Genomic DNA, 20,578 nt, shown 5'->3' with positions numbered 1-20,578 from the left:
ATCATCAAAATAATGTTCATGTCTTTTAGTAGACATTTTCTTCTCATTATGATGTCTGAAATCCTGTACTGAGTACAGTGTTGAGACCCCAAACTATAACTTGACCTCTGTTCAAATAGTATGAAAAGAGAAAAGAAGAAAAGTAAAAGCATGGGAGACAATAATTCACAAAAATTGGGCAACAACCATAAAATTTTTAAAATATCATAATGACTTAGCATGACCTAAACCTTTTTTTCCCTTGAATTGGCTCAATGATTCCCTCATTAATTTGAACTGATTTAGTTGGACATTTACCCTTATAAAAACATAAAAACCTCTTAGTTCAAGTTTGAGCATAGTTGCCTATTGTCATCTCATGGAACATTTAAAAAATTCACTTCAGTAAGGACACCTCAGAAGAGCATATACTTCAGATTAGCTTTAACCACACCCAAGTTTGAGGTTTCTGGAAAAAAACAATGAGCCTTTGGGGTCCTGTACGATAAAGAGCATCCCCCCCAACAACAATCGAATTCCTAGCAGTTACTCTCCAAGTTACCGTAGCCTTCTGGCTAACTACTCCGTTTCTGGGGCTACTGCTTTCTGCCAACTTCCACTTTAAAACAGACAAACAAAGCAGCTGATAAGAACTGTTCTTATTTAAGCAACCAAACCCTAATTTGAAGGTTCCTGAGCATTTCTCTTATCAAACTTCTCTTTTCCTTGAGGGCTTTTTGTCTGATTGTTCGATGAGGCCCTCTAGACAACGTCAGCCATTTTCTCTTGAGTTTACTTATTCTTTTGGAACCTCCTTTCAGTAAAACCAGCTGTGTTTTCTCCCCACTTCTCTTTCCTCTGTCCCCTGTCCTCACCCCATCCCTCTCCCTCTCTCACAAGACTGACCTGTCACCGCTCTGGGCTTTGGACCCACTCAGTCTATGCCACTGCCCATCTGGAGCCCAGGAGCATGTTTGTTCCCAGATGCCCAGTCTTTCTGGGGAGGCGGTGACACTGGCTGCATTCACATCCGGGCATAGCCACTTATTACTGTCGACCAAGGGGTAAATTAGTTTCCTGTCTGTATAATTGGGATACTAATAATTATATTACCTTCTAGGTTATTGCAATGATTAAATGACATCACACCTTTAAAACCCTCAGAATACCCAACAGATTGTAACTGCTCAAGAATTTCTCATCAAGTTTGCCTCTATTATAATCACGAGCACATTATCCACAGATTCTCATATTTTTATATTACCTATGATAAGACTAGGTAAGGGTATTGTCCCCCCTCCTTTTTACAAAATTTTAGGTGGTTTAGGAAGGAAATGGGAATGATTTTCTCATAAAGTCTCCAAGAGGAACACTCACTCTGATTTATTATTTTTCTTCAAAGCTAAAAAAATTAATGAGCATAGATTGTTATTTCGAATGTTATGTATGTATGATAATTTCATCTTTATACATTGGCTTCTTTCATATTAAGCACAAAGCATACCTCTGGCATAAAATCGTAATTATTCTTAGTTTATTTGACCTAATTATAGTTACAGTTCAATAAATAATCTCTCTTTAACATATACAAATGCATGCTCATAATATTTTTGGTATATAAATACATATTTATAAGCAAATGGCCTAAAAGTTCTGAGTATTATGTCTTGATTTAAAACTTAGATTCTTATGACGAATTTAGTATGTTTTACCTTTAATTTTTAAAAACTGGAAACAAATCATCATGGATATGGAAATTCATCAAAATTGCCAATTTAGTCAGGTTATGAAATTCATTTTCTATATTGTGTTGTCATCTAGCATTGGAATAATAACTATGAGTTTCATTAACTGAGAAGCAGAAACTAGAAAATTAAATGTAAACCAGTGAACTGTGAAAATGATGATATATTCATGTATACGCTCTTGAAAATGATTTTGCATTTTTCTGCTAATGCAGATGTGATGTGATGGGATCAGTGAGGTGGAATTACTTACTTAAAAGGGCTTTTTAAGAAGTTGAGCATATATGACCTTCATACATTTAATGAACAAGGTTCTTAGTAATATTTTCTTAGGATCACTGAGTTTTAGTACCCAGATGGACTTTAAAGTTTCCTTAGTCTGCCCATGGGTCAAAAAACTTTTTCTTAAAGGCCAGATACTAAATTTTGTAGCTTTACATGTTGTACTTACTCAACTCTGCTGCTGAGCACAAGAGCAGCCATAGACAGTATGTGAAAGAACAGACGTAGCTGTGTTCCAGCAAAATTTATTTACAAGGACAGGTAGCCAGCTCATAGGCCGTAGTTTGATGACTCTGATCTCAGCCCCCTTATTGTACACATAAGCAAGAGAGCTTAAGTGACTTAATCAAGGAGACACAACTAACTCGTTAGTGTCAGAACGACTGTCAGGCATTTCGTTTTTTTCTTATCACAAGTCTTCTGATATGCAGACTACTGCTCTGGTAGCAAAAGCATGTTTCTTATATGGTAGACAGCCAAAGAACTCTGACTAATTGGTCTTACAACCACTTCTATTAATTTCATGTAAAGCAGTATTTCCCAGAGGAATATATTGTTTTTATCTTCTGTGCAAAATAGAAAATAAAGTCTTTCTATATAAAAAATTTAATTCTTTGAAAATTTCCTTTCTTGTTTAGAATGTCTTTATTAAAATATTATGATCATTTCTGTTATTTCAAATGAAAGATATAAAAGAAGTGCCCTTGAGGATAGACAGAAGTTAGGCATAATTTATTAACTTAAAAAATTCAGGGCTTCCCTGGTGGCACAGTGGTTGAGAGTCCGCCTGCCGATGCAGGGGACACGGGTTCGTGCCCCGGTCTGGGAAGATCCCACATGCCGCGGAGCGGCTGGGCCCGTGAGCCATGGCCGCTGAGCCTGCGCGTCCGGAGGCTGTGCTCCGCAGCGGGAGAGGCCACAACAGGGAGAGGCCCGCGTACCGCAAAAAAAAAAAAAAAAAATATATATATATATATATATATATATATATATAATCAGAACAAAATAAAATGTTGCCTTAACATGTTTTAATGTCTTCTGGACTTAATTTCATTTTAATTAGAGTTTGTTTTCAGAGGTTACTCTTATTCAGTTGAAAGATTCTGACAAATGCCAGTCATAACATTTTAAAGGGATTTTTGTATTCTGTAAAGAGTAGCTTCTGTTAAAGTAGAAATCTGGACAGAAAAAAAAAAAGATGTTTCATTTAAAGGAAAGAAAAGGAGATTATAACTTATCTCAAAATTTTTTTTCCACTTTAAGCAACACCATGTGATATTAAGTGTATAAAAAACAAAGACCTGTCCCTAAAATGCTCACATTTCCTGCTTTCTGTTATGGCAGATATGGGGCAAGAGGTTTGGAGGATGCTTATAGGGGAAGATTGGGCATTCAAGTCTTTTATTATTCACACTGAAGAGTGTTCCAGTTAAACTTTAATTTTCAGTAAAATTAATCTCAATAAATGTAGGTCATTTATTGTCTAGGATGTCTTTCGAAGTTGATAACTATTTGCCATGGACAGACCTGAGGCTAGTGCAATACTCTAGCAAGAGATGATGATGAGGACCTAAGGAGAAGGAAGAAAAGAGAGCAATTATAAAGTAAAATCCATTGAATTTTTAAATTTTTTAAGTGAAAGTGAAACTGTGCAACTGAGATTGGGACTTGAACCCACGCTCTTTCAACTGAGATCACACACCTGGTCTCAGGACTTAATGAAGTTCAGGTTCTTGATCTCTCATTGCAGAGAGAAGTCAGTGAGAGACAAAGTTGATAGGTAGGAAGTAGATTTATTTAGAGGGAAACACACCTCACAGACAGAGTATGGTCCATCTCAGAAGGGGAGAGCGGCTCAGGGTATGGGGTTGTCAGTTTTTATTGGGGTGGGTAATTTCATAGGCTAATGAGTGGGGGGAGTATTCCAACTATTTGGGGGAAGGGGTGGGAATTTCCAGGAACTGGGCCACTACCCACTCTTTGACTTTTAGAGTCAGCCTTGGAACTGTCATGGCACCTGTGGGTTTGTCATTTAGCTTGCTGATGTGTTACAATCAGCGTATACTGAGGCTCAAGGTCTAGTGGAAGTCCGCCATCTTGGACCTACTTGGTTCTAATCAGTTTATGTCGTGTCCTCTGGCTATGTCATTCTTTTAAAGGTTGTGCCCTGTCCCCTTCCCTCCTGTTTCAAAAGTAGCCTATAACGAAACAAGACTTCCAGCTTTGGAGAATGGATGGATGGTGATGTTTAGTGGTGAGTTATAAAACACTGGAGGGGGTAGTAATGGTTGGAGAATTGGGGACAATAAAAATCTTAAAGATACATATGGAGGATCTAAGTTGACATTTTTTATTTAGAAATCTAAAGTTTTAGGGGAAGATTGATAGTAGAGATACGTATTTGGGATCTTCAGCAGACAGATAGTAACTGAACACATGGGAGTAAATCAGATCCTCCAGGAAAACTTGTCAAGTGCAGAGACAAAAGGTTAAAGCCAAAACTCTGGACAACACCAGAAGAAAATGCTTTTTTGTTTTGTTTTGATTGATGGTTGTTCATTGATACACTGTAAGAGCAGCAATAATGAATTTTTAAAAATAGCTTTAGTACATCATCAGATACTTAATGTAAACCCTCTAGGAGGGAGAGGACACCATTAAAAATGTCTATTTAAAATAAATTCCAGGCCAGTTCTCAGGACTGCGGAATGGGAAAGAAATATAAAAGCCTTACTCCGTGGACTAGCTCACAGAACAGAGAAGTCTTCCCCTTTTCAGCCTGACAGCCTAATGGTAAACTGTTACCCAAGTATGTCATGTCTGTGTGGTATCAAGCTGTGAAGAAAGGAGCCCCTTTCCTAGAAATATTGATTTTGCGATTAAGAGCAAGACACTCTTTTTCTGATCATTCAGTTTGGGGAATGAGGTAAGGTGTGAGAGAGACGTGTGGGAGTTGCTCTAATATAAAATACAAAACCACTGACAAGCACAGAACAGTGGCACATCCTCTGGAAAGACTGAAGTGGTGAGAGATATTCCTTTATATTGTATTTTAGTTGGCTTTCGCAAGTCCATCTACCTTTTGCCATTATTCCACTTAATTCAAAAGAAACAAGTCAGTGTTGCCAGTTCTTCCTCAATTCCTTAGTCAAAGCAAAGACATGGGAATTAGTATTCTTGGACACCAATGCTAGTTTTAGCAATTTTCTCCATAGAGTCAGAGGGATAACTCAAGTCTCCAACCGATGTTACTGCCTGCAAAAAGGATGCATTAGAATTTGAAAGAATAATTAGATGTGCATAGAATAGAAATCTAATGAACATGAGTGTACAGCTAAAATAACTTTTACTGTTTGGGGAACCTAAAACAGTTTACTAGTATATTGCATTTGACCCTGGACTCACAGCATGTTCCCTGTATTAACGGTGCAATTGGCCATAGAGACTTGTGGTTGGGGTCCAGTGGTTAGTGGTTGTAACTTGTGGTTAGTGCCTGTAGGACATCCTCATCCCTATGTCTAGTGAGGAATTGGGTAGACCCAGATCTGAAGCCCACAGACAAGTATGAGCTGGAGATAAAATCTTAAGAGAAGTCACCTAGGGATGACAGTTAAAACATAGCATTAGCCACAGTTACCCACAGAGTGTATACATTTAGAAAGCACTGGTTTAAATATATAACTCTAGACAAGTCCAGCAGTTATGGGGCAGATAGAGGAAGATTCCAGAAGCAGACCAAGTCACTCCTATTATCTCTTCCATAACTGAGAAGTCAAGGGAGTAAATTTAAAAGAATGGGAGTGGTCAGCTGTATCCATTGCAGCTGAGAGAACTTTTAAGATAAAGACTGAAGAATCTCCATTGGTTGGCGCCAAAGGGCTGGGCTTCTGGAGGCAAATGTTGGAAGAACCGTCACATGATTTACTTTGTGTCCCTACCAGAGGGTAGAACCAGGCTCAGGGTGGCAGCAGAAGTTAGACCATCTTATAGAGATATGAAAAGGAATTCTTTCCTTGGGTAAGAGCTTACCTGTAAAGCTTCTTAACTCTTCTGGAAATCTAAGATTCTACTATGCTAGCTAGAATCAAGGTTGTCCAACTTTGAATAATTGGCAAGAGGGCTTGAATGATAGGATTTTTTACTCCACTCTTAAGGTCTTGCCTTAGTTAGAAGTGGTAACATCTTCAAGTTGGATACTCTGAATCGTGAGGCAAGCCATTTTAGGTGCCCTAAGGAACATGCACCCTTTCATATGTACACACTCAGCCAAAGCAGCAGTGTATAAATAACCTATAGTCATCTAGTTAGCATTTCACGTTGCTTTTTGACTCTTAATTCAAACTGAACATTAATATAAGAAGTTTTGATAATAACCCATGAACTTCATCCTTTTTAGAAGGTATTGTAGCTTTCTTCCTGTAGTGTAACCATAGCAACTGACAAGGAACGGAGAAAGAAAGCTTTCACACATGCTGTGCTAATTAATCCTATCCTACAGTTTTCCTTCAGCCGGAGGATGCAGTTTAATAAATTTTGCATAGTGAGCGTGTTTTGATGCATGAACTGTATAAATACATAGCAATATCTTTACTAAATATATTTATTTAAAAATGCAGTTGTATATTTCTACTTCGAGGTGTACTTTTTTTTTCTTTTGAGTCATTGTTTTAATAATGTGCTCCCTCCCTGAAAAGTTTTGGCATTTATTTATCTTTTTAACTGAACAGAAATACTTTTAGGGTAAAAACCTTTTGTTTAACAATATACAGGACACTCTCTACAAGATTATGTTTTAATTGACTATTAAAGTGAGATATGAGAGTTTTTCTCAAGTGATACAGAAGAATGTATCTTAAAAATATAATAACATGCTTTAATATGACACATTTACATGCAAACCACTTTAAGAAACTGTCTTAACACATTGAAGAGTTAGATATTGAAAACTCATTTTCGTTGTTGATTTGGGAAGCTGTGTGACCCATGTGAATGGAGTTTGGGCAGTCCTTGACTGAAACATGAGATGGAGAAAAATAATGTAGATGAAGAGCTTTTTCTGTTTATATTTTTCAGAAATATTTAATCAGTTTTACAAACTTATATTCAGAGTGGGCATAACTGACCTGAAGTCACATATCATTATTTAGATTTATACTATTTCTAGGTAATTTTGAGGTTTGGTTCTCCCTTTAAAACTGGGGGTATCTGGGCTTCCCTGGTGGCACAGTGGTTGAGAGTCTGCCTGCCGATGCAGGGGACACGGGTTCGTGCCCTGGTCTGGGAAGATGCCACGTGCCACGGAGCGGCTGGGCCCGTGAGCCATGGCCGCTGAGCCTGCGCGTCCGGAGCCTGTGCTCCGCAACGGGAGAGGCCACAGCAGTGAGAGGTCCGCGTACCGCAAAAAAAATAAAAAATAGTGGGGGTATCACAATTTTCTGTAACCAGTCTGGTCTTCTGAGCTGTCAAAGAAAATCTCATATTCTTAAATTCTCCTATCCCTCTGGCCTAGCTTTTTGTCAACAGGGACTTAGCAAAACCAAGGGAATCCAGCCTGAATGTTTTTGGCATCCCATTTGCCTTGACAACAGCATATGGAACGAGTCAGAACCTACTTCAGGACTTGTGCTTATTAGCTCTTTAGTCTGTATAGAAACATGCTCATTTGAGGAACTAAACTTTTTGATGAGATTACGAAACTCTGGAAACACTTTACCACCCTGACTGTTTTATCTGTTGTTCAGTTTTGCCTGCTTTGAGGTAGGATAAAACCTTGCAGAGAAAAGGAGTAGAGGTTATTATGGAAATCTGTTATCAGAAATAGTTATTCTATTCATGTGCAGAAAAGTTAGGGACAGTACATGTGTAGGTATGTTTGTGTGTGTATAATCTGTATATTTTAATATGGAATACTTATAAACAGTCAATTTATAATATGCCATTGTGTTGTTATAAAAACTGCATGGTAGGAAAAATTGAGTTATTGTAACCATAGTTGAACTAATTAGAAATTCATCTTCTCACCAGATGCTCTATTAATTTTAACATTTACATATAATACAGTAAAGGGAATACCACGTGTTTAATAAACTGAGAAAAGTTATGTTCCTAAGTACTACATAAAAATTTAAATAATCAAAACATTAAAATAAATATGTTATGGTAGGTTCACTGTAAAAATGTTTATTCGCTTTGAGCATCACAGTGATAAATAATACTTTACACTTGTCATTAATGAACATACCCAGATAGAAAGCTATCACAGATTTTTTCTCTTAAAAAAATAATATCTATAGATTTTGTGTTTTTTAAAGGAATTAATTATGTATTAATTGTAGAAAACTTGGAAAAAACTCAGAAAAACTTATTAAATTAAAAAACCAGGGCTTCCCTGGTGGCGCAGTGGTTGAGAGTCCGCCTGCCGATGCAGGGGACACGGGTTCGTGCCCCGGTCCGGGAAGATCCCACATGCCGCGGAGCGGCTGGGCCTGTGAGCCATGGCCGCTGAGCCTGCGCGTCCGGAGCCTGTGCTCCGCAATGGGAGAGGCCACAACAGTGAGAGGCCCGTGTACCGCAAAAAAAAACAAACAGATAATCTTGTATTCCAGAACTAACCACTAAGGTTATTCAAATATATTTTCCACCAGTCTTTTTTCAGTGCATAAATATTTATGGTTGTGAGGTCAAATTGCATGTAATTTATCACTTAACATTTTATTGTGACCACTTTCCCAATTTTTAAACATTCTTAGAAAACAATTTAATTTATTATATGGTCTCTCATCATTTCCACATACCAGATTTATTTAACTGTTCCTTTATAATTATTTTTTATGTGGTTTTCAAGTGAACCTCCTGAATAAGCATTTCTTAGTGAGTGTTTGACAGAACCCTAAAACCAAAAGAAGTTTTGGAAAAACCCTTTGAGAAAAGAGTCATATTCTTATCTTTCAGATTCACCGTACACATTAGAAAAATTAAGGGCACTGAGAAGTCTCACAGTACGGAAACCTGTTTTACTTTTTAAACCATCTTTTCTCAAAGGTATTTGACCTTGGGACTTTTCCATATCACACTTATTTGTAACTCTCAGAACTAAAGTACCATGAGACATTCTTTGGAAAGTCCAGGAGATTTCCAAGCTTCTGCATAGTATCAAATAGTTTATGAATTGTTTGTTTACTCTCCTGGGATACTTTTTTTTAGATTCTTGGTGCTATATTAGGAAATATAAATGATTTATTGGTTATTAGCATGTATTTGAAACAGGTAGACCACAACAATGCTTTCCCCAACCTTTCTAGTAACCTTGACATTGCATTCGTGATTCTGTATTATAATATCACCTTTGACCTTTTAAAACTGTGAACATTCAAATTTAAATTCCCTTGTTTTATTAATGCCTATTAAACTTCTTTATGTTTCATGTAACCCACAGGTCTTGCAAGAGCAAAATCCGTCCCTAGCCACACATACTCCAATGAAGTGGTTACCTTGTGGTACAGACCTCCAGATGTCCTCCTGGGCTCGACAGAATATTCCACCTGCCTTGACATGTGGTGAGAAATGGAAGCTTTACTCTAGCTAATTTATCTATAGTGCTTGGTCTGGGTCAAGCCTAGACAAACATCCTAACAGTCTGAATGAAGATTAATGGTGCTGGAGTGTTGGCCTGTGTGTGGCAATACCACTGGAGTTTTTGAAAACATAATTGGGAATGTTCCCTAATCAGGGACTCCCTTACAGATGGTGTCTGCTAATGGTTCTTGATGGACAGGGGCAGAGACATTTTTCTAGCTGTCAGTTTGGTGATTTTTCTCCCTAAGGGTCTTAGTTTGTAGATTTATTTTATAACAAGGAAGTGTATATCTCCAAACAGCAGCATAGGTTGGAAGTTGTAGGAGCATGTTTAAATTCACAATGGAAATCAGATAAGTGGTCTGAAAATTTTGCTGTGACTGTAAGGTACTAAATTCGGTACAATATACCCCTGAAAACTGTTGGTACCAATTATCCAAAATGAAATTAAATGATTACTTTTTAAAAATATCAGAGTAAGTTTAATTTCAATAGAGTCACAGTTTTACACAGTGGTTTAGCAAAACTTAAAATTCTATTATAGGAGGCCCAAAGAGTGGCAAGGTTTAATGTGTAATTAATATTAATGATAAACTACGATGAGTGGTAGATCCCTTTTCTAGACTCACAATTGTGTTCAGAGTAAAACAGTTCACATAGCACATGGCTATTTGATAGCATGAATCATCTTCCATGAATGATGATGCCCTACATACAGAATTCAGCTACATGTTCACATAATGTTTATGACCTCAATAAAGCTTCAGCATGTGTCATTTATCTTCTTGCCCTGTACTTACTTCACTGCTCTACCCTAAATAATCTTGACTTTTAGTAAATTAGGCTGTGATGAGGCTTGGCCTCTTCCCTGATATTTTTAATCCAAACTTCCTTCCTTCCTTCCTTCCTTCCTTCCTTCCTTCCTTCCTTCCTTCCTTCCTTCCTTCCCTCCCTCCCTCCCTCCCTCCCTCCCTCCCTCCCTCCTCCCTCCTCCCTCCTCCCTCCCTCCCTCCCTCCCTCCTTCCCACCCTTCCTCCCTCCCTCCCTCTCTTCCTTCCTTCCTTCCTTTCTTTTTGTCTGCGTTGGGTCTTCGTTGCTAAATGCGGACTTTCTCTAGTTGCAGCGAGCAGGGGCTACTCTTCATTGTGGTGCGCAGGCTTCTCATTGCGGTGGCTTCTCTTGTTGCAGAGCACAGGCTCTAGACATGTAGGCTTCAGTAGCTGTGGCACGTGGGCTCAGTAGTTGTGACTCACGGGCTCTAGAGCACAGGCTCAGTAGTTGTGGTGCATGGGCTTAGTTGCTCTGTGGCATGTGGGATCTTCTCAGACCAGGGCTTGAACCCATTCTGCCTGCATTGGCAGGCGGAATCTTAACCACTGTGCCACCAGGGAAGCCCTGATCCGAACATTTTATGGAGAGAAAATAATCAAGTTCCTTGTGATGTAGGGTACAGTGTAGATTTACTTAATTTAGATTCCAACAACCCCTTAGGAATGGGATTTGGGCATCTGTAAAGCCACTGAAAATATATGCAACATTTTGTGTACACGTGGATATATTTATTTTTCTGTGGTGTAGATCTGTATGAGTTATAGAGTGTTTTTCTCTACGTTTTGAGAATGGAAATTCTAGATTGTTTTTCAGTGAGGTCAGTTAAGGACTCTGCTAATAGAACATAGTTTGGAAATATTTGTGGCTTGGAGCCAGTTTTGTCTTAGTTGCTTGGCAGTGCAGTTAAGACTCTACCCTCAGAATGAGGAGAAGCTATTTTTTATACACTAGTGGCTAATTTTTCCCAAACCTTTGAAAGTGCTCTTTAAAGTACAGAGAACCGCATGGATTGGGACTTGCTAATATGTCTGTTTGTGATATATAATGTTTGACTTCCAGTCTGTGCCTCTCCACTCGCCCTGCCCCCAACCTTTCTTTGACATGTATGTGCCTGTTGGTGTCCATTCTCTTAAGGAAGAAGGCTTGGTTGCTTTCTGCCAATTTGCTTTAAGCAGAGACATAATGAAGCATAAGAAGAAGATGGTTATTTAAGTGGAAGGGAGGAAAACTGATATAAACTAATAGACCCCAAATGCCCTTTTGTCTGCTGCCAATATTATTCATTGCCAAAAGCAAATAGTAAATGTGTTATGTTGGAGCAGTTTCCCATGCTTATTGGCTCTACATTTCTAAGCCCTAAAATCTGAGTTATGTCTGTGCTATGCCTGTCACTCTGAATCTGATTTCATTCCAAGCCATTTTCTAAAAGCCATTTTGTTACTTTCCTATAAGTCAGGTAAAACGTATGTATTTTTCCAGTTAGAGAAAAGTTCACAGGACAATGATTTTTGCATAATTAGTGACCTTGATGCTGGGTATTCAGAGATCTAGAAATGGGACTATAATTTAGTCATGGCTCAGCTGCACCAAAGAGAAGTACAAATATTAACCCATAGACAGTAGCAGGGGGGCAGGTGGCAGTGGTTTCAGGCTATTTTTACAGTTCATTTACCGTCCTGGGGCAGTGGGGTAGTAACTAAAAACTAACGATCCCTACACAGTGTTACAATTTCCAGTTTTCTGTTTAAATAGCTTCGGGCAATAAAAATATTAATGAAGACACTTATTCATTAACATTGGCAGCAAGTGATGGAAGTCAGAGCTCTCCCTGTTATGATTTACTGCTCTAGGTCTCCAGCATGGTGGTGATGTATGAATATAGTGTGTGATTTGAGAACTCATCAAGAAAGATAGCTTTATGACACCTTTGTCTGCCTCTGTGAAGGAGGGTTTAAGCAGAGGAATCAAATTGGACTTTGTGTCATGTATAGCTTCCCTTAATTCTTGGATTTTATAACTCTTTGAAAGTCAAGGCATAGGACATCATCTTTAAGCTTCTAAACCAAAAAGGCTTACCAAGTACTGAAAACCACATTAAGAGAAGTGCAAATGTGAAAAGGAGCTTATCTGTGTAGTTCCTCCCTTGTCAAGGAGTTCTGCTCTAGCTGTCGAGGTCATTGCTCTTAAATAAGCCTTATATTCCTTTATAGAAGCTCATAAATATGTTTAGAATGGCATTTGTTTTCTAAAGCAGAAGGTCACTTGGGATTATTTTAAGGGATTAATTTTTAGCATAGTGACTAAATTAATCTGTAGCTAATAAATATCTCATCATCATGGTGCTTTGGGGGGGGCACAATATATAGTGATACCACCTTGTGTCAGTTCCAGTGCTCCCCAACATGGTGTGTAAAGAATGATAGCATGTCAGTCTCTCCCTTTCATCATCTTTTTCAAAGCTAATTAACATATTAACTATGCTTGTCAAAATGTGGGGCAAATCATTTATAAATAAACCTGTCAAATGTAATGAGATTGCATATTAAATCACCCTTTTCTCTATAGCATTTCTGATTTAGGATTAAAATTAATTTATTTAACATTGTAGCAGCTGGGTGGTTAGAAAAAAATTTCCATACCGATCTTGATATATAGAAAAACGTCTGCATCAAAATTGATTTTGCATATATCAGAAAAGAAATTGCCTATTTATTGAGTATTATAAGGCCATTTAGCATTCATTTTATTAAATAAGCCTAATCACCATACATACTGGCAATATAGAGTTCTGCCATCATCCTTAATGATCTCTCCTGAACCAAGGAAATTTATGTAATAACATAAAGTTTCCTAAGGACTCAGGCTTGTTTACCAGTGTTTTAAGAGAAAGAACCATAAATTGTCTTAAGCAATAGTAATAATGGTAACAATAATAGATACTTTTACTGAACACAAACTGTATTCTAAGTCCTCTTATGCATTTTAATTACTTACCTACTGTTCTATGATACAGTGAAAGAAAACAAAACCCAGGGAGACTAAATAAGAGAGTAAGGGTCATAGTTAGTAAATAGAGCTGACATTCAAACTCAGAGCTAACCTACTCCAAAGCCCTTTCTCCTTATAACATATTACATAATCTCTTAAGATGATTTATAAGCAGTTGTTTTTTATTTTACTAGTAAAGTGATTCCAAAACACAAGTAAGTAAAATACTTCTTTGAGAATTTAGGTTATGATCTGAGTCACGTTGGATCCTTTGCATATTTCAAACAAAGTAGATGGCTTTCCCTCTCACACAACAGCCTTGCAGACTGCTTTCTCTCCTAACATCAATAGTCTATATTATATAATTTTATTCAGGGTGGAGTTTTTTTGAAATAAACTTAAGACATGAATCATTGGATTGAATACATTTTCATGAGACCAATATCTATACTGGCAAGTATTTTCACAATTTCTAACCATTACTCATTTACCGCTTCTGCTAAAACGAATGTGTCCATTTAAAAAAGAATGCTAGTAAAAACTGAGAATTTGAGTTCATGGGCTACATAAAATCATCTATCAACATTATTTACACATTTTCTAATTAATCAGGTCATGAGACCAAGGGGGATTCAGATTAGTCACTCTCAAAAGTAACAACTCTTTAAGAGATCTTGAGAGCTGCTCAAATAATACATGATCCAAATGACTTGCCAGTGTAGCCACTGACAATGCAATGGAACATGACAAAAGAACAGGGATAGTCAGAAGGGTGTCTGGGGGACAAAAGCTGAGCTCCTGGTGGCAGCCGTACTTTCTGAGCCACTCCCACTACTGAAGTCCCTTAAAATTGCGATGACCATAGAGTATATTGTCCATACCAGGATACTTTTTAGAGTTAATAGTAATTCTGCTAGGACAATAGGTGTAAAACAGGGATATAACTGTGACGTGTGGTCCTCTTACTCATAAAGCACTGGAGCAATAATTTGCTAAATACTAGTAGTCAGAAGAGACAATGCATTTGAGTGCTCAATTCACACTGAAGGAGTGCTGGCTACAAACTATTCCTTGTGGAAAACTTCTGTTACATTGCTTTATAACAAATTGTCTCCAAAAGTACAGTTCTCTAATATTAGATTATTATGACATTATGGAGTGGCTGCCACAGTGCTGCATTTAGTGATGGCTTTGGAATGCTGAAGGGAACCTGTTCTCTTATCCTATCAGAAGCTTAGCGTGGTTATGGTTATTACATCCCATGTTGTTTATCAGTGTGTGTTTGTGAGAGAGAGTGTATGTGTGTTTTCAATGGATGTGTTTGGTCACTTGTTAATGATGGGCTGGCTGAATCATAACATATAAAATGAGACATTGTATATGTAGTTTTCACTACTAAATATTTTTAAAACAAATAAAAATCCCCCCATTTGTATCAAAGTTGGCAAAGTAATTGGTCACCCACAACTGGTTTTTGGATAATTTTTTTTTTTTTTTTTGTGATACGCGGGCCTCTCACTGTTGTGGCCTCTCCCGTTGCGGAGCACAGACTCCGGATGTGCAGGCTCAGTGGCCATGGCTCACAGGCCCAGCCACTCCGCGGCATGTGGGATCTTCCCGGACCGGGGCACCAACCCGTGTCCCCTGCTTCGGCAGGCGGACTCTCAACCACTGCGCCACCAGGGAAACCCTGGATAATATTTAAATAGCCAATCACAATGACTAAGTTTCATGATACTAAGATAGCCCTTGGTATACTTAGCTGCCTCGCTGGTTCATAGCTGCAAGAGATGGATAAATGCGGAAATTCTTTAAGAAATATATGACTCCATAAATGTTGAAAATAGTGTTCTTATTCAGCTTTTGGAACATCAACCAGCCAAGCTAAATATTTTGTATTTCTATTAAAGTATACAATCCAAGGGTGCTATAGAATATATCAAAGAAATAGAAGCTGTTGTATTTGGTTTTAGGGAGATTCACATACTGTCTATGTCTGGAGAATTAGAAATTTTGGCCCAGGATGTTCTCATCTTATGCGTGTGTGTGTGTGCACGTGCGTTTAATTCGGAAATATATGTTAGTACTCCAAGTTTGGAGAGCATTGGATGTTCACTAGTGCCTTTTATGTTTTACAAGTTGTGTGTTTTTTCATGTAGCTATTGATTCTCTGATCAAGGTAACTAACAGTGGTTTGCTGTATAAAGGAGGCCATGTTATCGTAGAAAATACGTTGAAAGCCTAAATTAGGCTCTGCCACTCCGTATCTGTGTGAATTTAGTTGATCAGATCGCTTAACTATCCTTATCTTCAGTTTCCAAATCAGAAAATTTTAATAATTAAACCTATTTCAGATATAACTAGTTACTAATAGCTGCCACAGTAGTAACAATAACAAAAGTAGTAATCTCCTGCTTCACTCATTCTCATCCTCTAATCCTATTTCTCAGAAGTAACTACTACTTTCAACTCTTTTAGGATCTATCTCCACATGTCTTAAATAATTGTTTATATTGCCATCTCTAAGTTACTATTTTAGACATTGCTACTAAGTAGGTGTATAGTAGACAAAGATTTAACTTTCTTACATCAACCTTCCCCCAACTCCACCTTCATCTCATTCTCCCAATATAGAATCTATATTACATTTTGAAATATTAATATGTAAATATTAATATTATTCATGGTGAAGTCAAGTAGTATTCATGATTATGTATTCTTTCTTGTATAACCTTTGGTTTTTCCTAGACTTTATAATTGTCTCTGCTTTTTATTAGTTTAGTTGTCCTTGTCCCTACTGTTATTTATAGTCATAAAAGATCTGTCGATTATATATGGAAAATATTTTCCAAATGCTCAAACACATCAGCAGATCTGTCAATTCCATTTAATTTTCTTGACATCTCCCTCCCTCAACCTTTTCCTTGAAACTTTCCTCTCTCGGCTCTCTGATTTCTTGCCTTAGCACAGCTGAACATCTGTCATCTTAGGACTTCCGTTTCCCCCCTCTCCTGTTGTTGTAGGTCCTAAGCTAGTTGTTCTCTGTTTCCCTCCAAATCTGTTCTCTACCCTCTTCTTCCCTGCCCTATGTCCTGGATGACTAACCCCTAGGGAATACATCCTCCAAGCTGCCTTGGCTACTGGTTCCCAATTGAGTTCAGGCAATGGAAAAGTATGAGGATTGAATATATTCATCCCTACTTCTTCCCTGCTTTAACCTGTATTTCTCGGAATGGCTAACGACAGCTTCTGTGCGGAAGCACTTTTTCATGGCTCTAGCTGTCAGTAGATTTCCATAACATTTGGCCTTTATGATCCTAGGGCCAATAATGGCTTTTAGGTTTTTTTTGTGGGGGGGGTGGGTTTGGCTGTGCCACATGGCAACCTGGGTCCTCGGCAGTGAGAGTATGGAGTCCTATCCACTGGACCTCCAGGGAATTCCCGGCTTTTAATTCTAAGGCAAGTAATGACTTCCTGCTGTTGCTAGCCTCTTAGTGTTTCAGTATGTCTTATTAGTTCTGTTACACCTCTGTAAGTAGTAAATTCATCAGAGTCTGTTCTGGGTTGGATTCATTTTCCTTCTGACCTTTACTGATTATAGATTCCTTTTTTCCTGGATTCCTTGTCTTCCTCCTTTAGTTTCCTAAGAAAGAATGTGTTAGAAATACAAGTTTCAAACTCTTAGTTTTCTCAAAATGTCTTTATGCTGCTCCCACACATGATTGATAAACTTTGGTTGAGTATATAATGAGGGTTTTTTTTCCCCTCAGAATTTTGAATGTATTGCTTACTTTCTTTAGAGCTTCTAGTATTGCTACTGAAAAGTCTGATTCCGTTCAGATTTGCAAGCATTTGTGTGCCTCATCATACTTTCTCCCTGGCAAGTATTAGCTTCTTATATCTGTCCCTGGTATTCTGAAATTGCTTGATAATGAGCTTTGATTGTATCTTTTTCTGTTGGTGCCAATTAGATACACAGACCAATTAAACACATTTTTTACTTAATTTCCCTTTTTTCAGCTCTGTGCCTCACTCTGCTCTCACGTTTTATCCTCAATTTGAGGACTTTTGGATTTAATTTCTCCAGAGGATAAACACTCAGTGTCCTGCTGGTGGGTTGGGGTGAGAGATGGTCAGAGAAGGCCTATGGGTCAATTGGTTTGTACAAACATTCAATCCTCCACCCTATTTCCAGTTGTCAGACTCACCTTTACACTTTCTAGAACTTACGTATCCAAGCTGTGTGCCTTTTCTAAGTTGTTGTAGGTAAATACTCAGTCTATAACTTGAGAAGTTGTAGCTGCCTATGGTCTGCCTAGATTGCTACACCTTCATCCACAACTTATGAAAAAAATTCTCTCTCATCTTCTTGTGTGTCCTCATCTATCTATTTTATCCTTGTTTAAAATGTTATTCCTTAACTGACACTTCAGTCACTTTTGGGAGGGAGGGGGAGTTTGTGTACATTTTACCGAATGTCCTACTCTTGTTGATAATTTAATATTCGTGGCTTTACTTATGGACAGTTGACTGCTAAGGTTCTTGTCCTAGAGAAAATTGTGACTTTGCTTGGCCACAGATTTGAGTTGCAAGTCCTGATGGGTGGGAGCCAATCAACAGCATGGTGCAGGCAGGAGCATCTTGACTGCCAGCTTCTTAGTGTGGTTGTGGAAATTTATAATCCTTACCATTTAACTGTTAATGTAGTGATGACAACTTTATTTATGAAAACAAATGTGAAAAGAAAGCCGAGCACTTTCTGATAAGCTAGTGATGGAAAGGAATAGAATGTGAAATGATAGTTTTTTAAAAGATAAAAATTTTACATGAATTGAAAGAAGTGATTGCAGAAGGTAGTTCTCTGATCAATGGCAATGCGTGAATCCACCATGAGCTTACTATTAAAACAAGCAAAAGCAATCAGTGAAACTCTTTCAACAAATGTTCCAGTCAATATGAAGTTTCTAATCCAATGAAGGTGAAAAAGTAGATTGTTATCTTGCATGCACAGGGAAGATATGATTGAATGACAGTGTGATTGGAGAGAAGCTAGGGGCTTATATAAACATTGTTGGTAAAGGGACTTGGGTGTCTACTTCATACTGTTCATTGAAGGATGAAAGTGGGGACCTCTGTGCTATTGTGACGTTTGTGATTTAATTCCTCAGGACACTGCATTATCTAGCATGTACTTTAATTAGGAATCACATTTTCATTTACTGGTATTCTGCTCTATGAATTAATGTAACTTAAATATACTAGTAGCTTTCTTGGTTTTAGATACTATATTATGTAATCAATAAACTTAGATATTTGGGGTTTTTCTTGTTTTCCAGTTTTGGTCTTCAAATTGAATGTCCTTAGATTCCTATTGGTAAAGATGACATTGGGCAAAAAAAGAAATAGTACAATAATTGAAAAAGAAAGTCAAACTTAACTAAACTAGCCTATCAGTGGCCAAGAAACAGCCTGCTTTAAATTCCATTAAAATATAAAACAAAACTTAATTATAGTCTGTGACAGGCACTTAGTAATTACTAAGGACAGAATCTGAGTAGCTTCCTGTTTTCCTGTACACATGTGGATTGTTCATCTTTGGTATGGCATTTATATTTCTCTGTATTTCCATGTGAGACAGTAGATTCTAAGAATGAGATACATAATTGCATTTTCTGTAGAGCCTAGCAAGGCATTTCTATTCTTTCTCATTGAAAATTCAGTGGTTCTTCCTTGACAGCTAGCTTTCACCATGTTTGCTTCTGAAGACAGAATAAATATATTCATAGCCTAATGTAGACTCAACAAATTGAAAAACTTTATTATATCAACTATAAAAATTTTCATGTTTGTTATTTTTAATCCTAACATGTTAAATTTAGAAACTGTTTCAGAATTTTAGTAACCCAGTGAAATCAATTCATAATTTTCTTTTATTAGGTTTTATGGCCATTTTATACCCCGACCTCCCAAATCTGAAGATTCTTGGTTATGCTGTTCACACTAGCTGGTTGGTGGTGGCACAGAGGGAAAAAGAACCTCTAGAGACTCAGGGCCAGCCCCCTTCCCACTAAGATCTCCCTTACACAACATGATTATGTTCAGCCATTCATTCATTCATTCAACAACACCCTACAGAATGTCCAGAGGTTCAAGAGTGAAAAAGACCTGGTCCCTGTCCTTCAGCAGCACCCACTAGTGTTACAGCATCACACAACTCCGGGGGCGTCATTCACATTGTAGTCTGTATGCATTGTCTAATCTATACAGCCACATTCCAGGGCAAGCCCTTGAGTATATTCCAAGAAGGCCACAGACTTCACCAAAAAATGGACAATGAGGATTTACGGTGGGAAGGTTTTTGCCTTCAGGTCTTCCATGTGTTATCTAAGAGGGTTGTCATAGCAGATGGGTGTCAAACATTTCCCTGTCAAGTATCATCCATCTAGTCGTATACCTTAGTGGTGTTCATTCCAGCATTCTTAACCACAGACCATCTAAGTACAGCTATGCCATTTGATGACTGGAACTAAATGTATCAATTTACCACTCTGTAAACTGAAGTTCAGAATTCTTCTTTCAGGAGAGTAATTTACATGATTTCAGCAGTGATTTGTCTTTGTGATATGCTAGATATGTTTCTCTAAAAAGATTGCTTGAATGTGTCATTTGCTCTGATCTTTAAGATAATTACCCATAAACGATTTTTTCCTAATTCCCCACATTATTGCAGGACGATTAATAAATTTGCAGGGAGGAATCTTATAATATGACTTCCTTGTTTTGCATCAGCTGTCATATAAACAGAAATTAAAGATGTGCAAAGCTTATTAATTTGTTTTTTCCTGTCCTGCCTGGTCTGCAGTTATTCCTTGGAGAAGTGCTTTCTGTGGTAGCATTTTAAATGACTAACCGAATGGAACCTCTCTCTTCCTTTGTTGTTCCATAGTGCAAGAAATAATATTTCTCGGCTATTCAATGCAATATGTTGAGTTTTATATTTTTTCCTTATTGTAGTCCTCAGTAAGGGCCTTTCCTATTTAAATTTTTGTATCAATTGTTAATGGTTTCTGGATGTTCCTGTCTGAATATTCCCAGGTATCTATATAATATGTGGCTGTTACTTTTATTTATTTATTTATTGGCTGCGTTGGGTGTTCGTTGCTGCGCACGAGCTTTCT

At 37.7% G+C, this 20,578-nt stretch overlaps 1 protein-coding gene across 10 annotated transcripts in view; it reads left to right on the top strand.

Moving 5' to 3' along the window:
* The window catches only part of CDK14 (cyclin dependent kinase 14), a 591,667-nt gene that overhangs the window by 352,802 nt on the left and 218,287 nt on the right, over nt 1-20,578 (top strand). For 8 of the 10 annotated variants that reach the window (XR_013829689.1, XM_079931294.1, XM_079931290.1 and 5 more), the window contains 2 exons: nt 8,958-9,047; nt 9,442-9,562. Coding sequence is in view for 9 of the 10 variants with exons in the window: in XM_079931294.1 (XP_079787420.1) it covers nt 8,958-9,047; nt 9,442-9,562 (211 nt within the window). In the remaining variant the exon portion in view is untranslated. The remainder of the gene's footprint in view (nt 1-8,957; nt 9,048-9,441; nt 9,563-20,578) is intronic. The other 2 variants (XM_079931296.1, XM_079931295.1) reach the window with 1 other exon arrangement.

The sequence above is a fragment of the Stenella coeruleoalba genome (genome assembly GCF_951394435.1).
Source record: "Stenella coeruleoalba genome assembly, chromosome: 9".
Taxonomy (NCBI): domain Eukaryota; kingdom Metazoa; phylum Chordata; class Mammalia; order Artiodactyla; family Delphinidae; genus Stenella; species Stenella coeruleoalba.
This window is presented reverse-complemented; position numbering and strand designations above follow the sequence as displayed.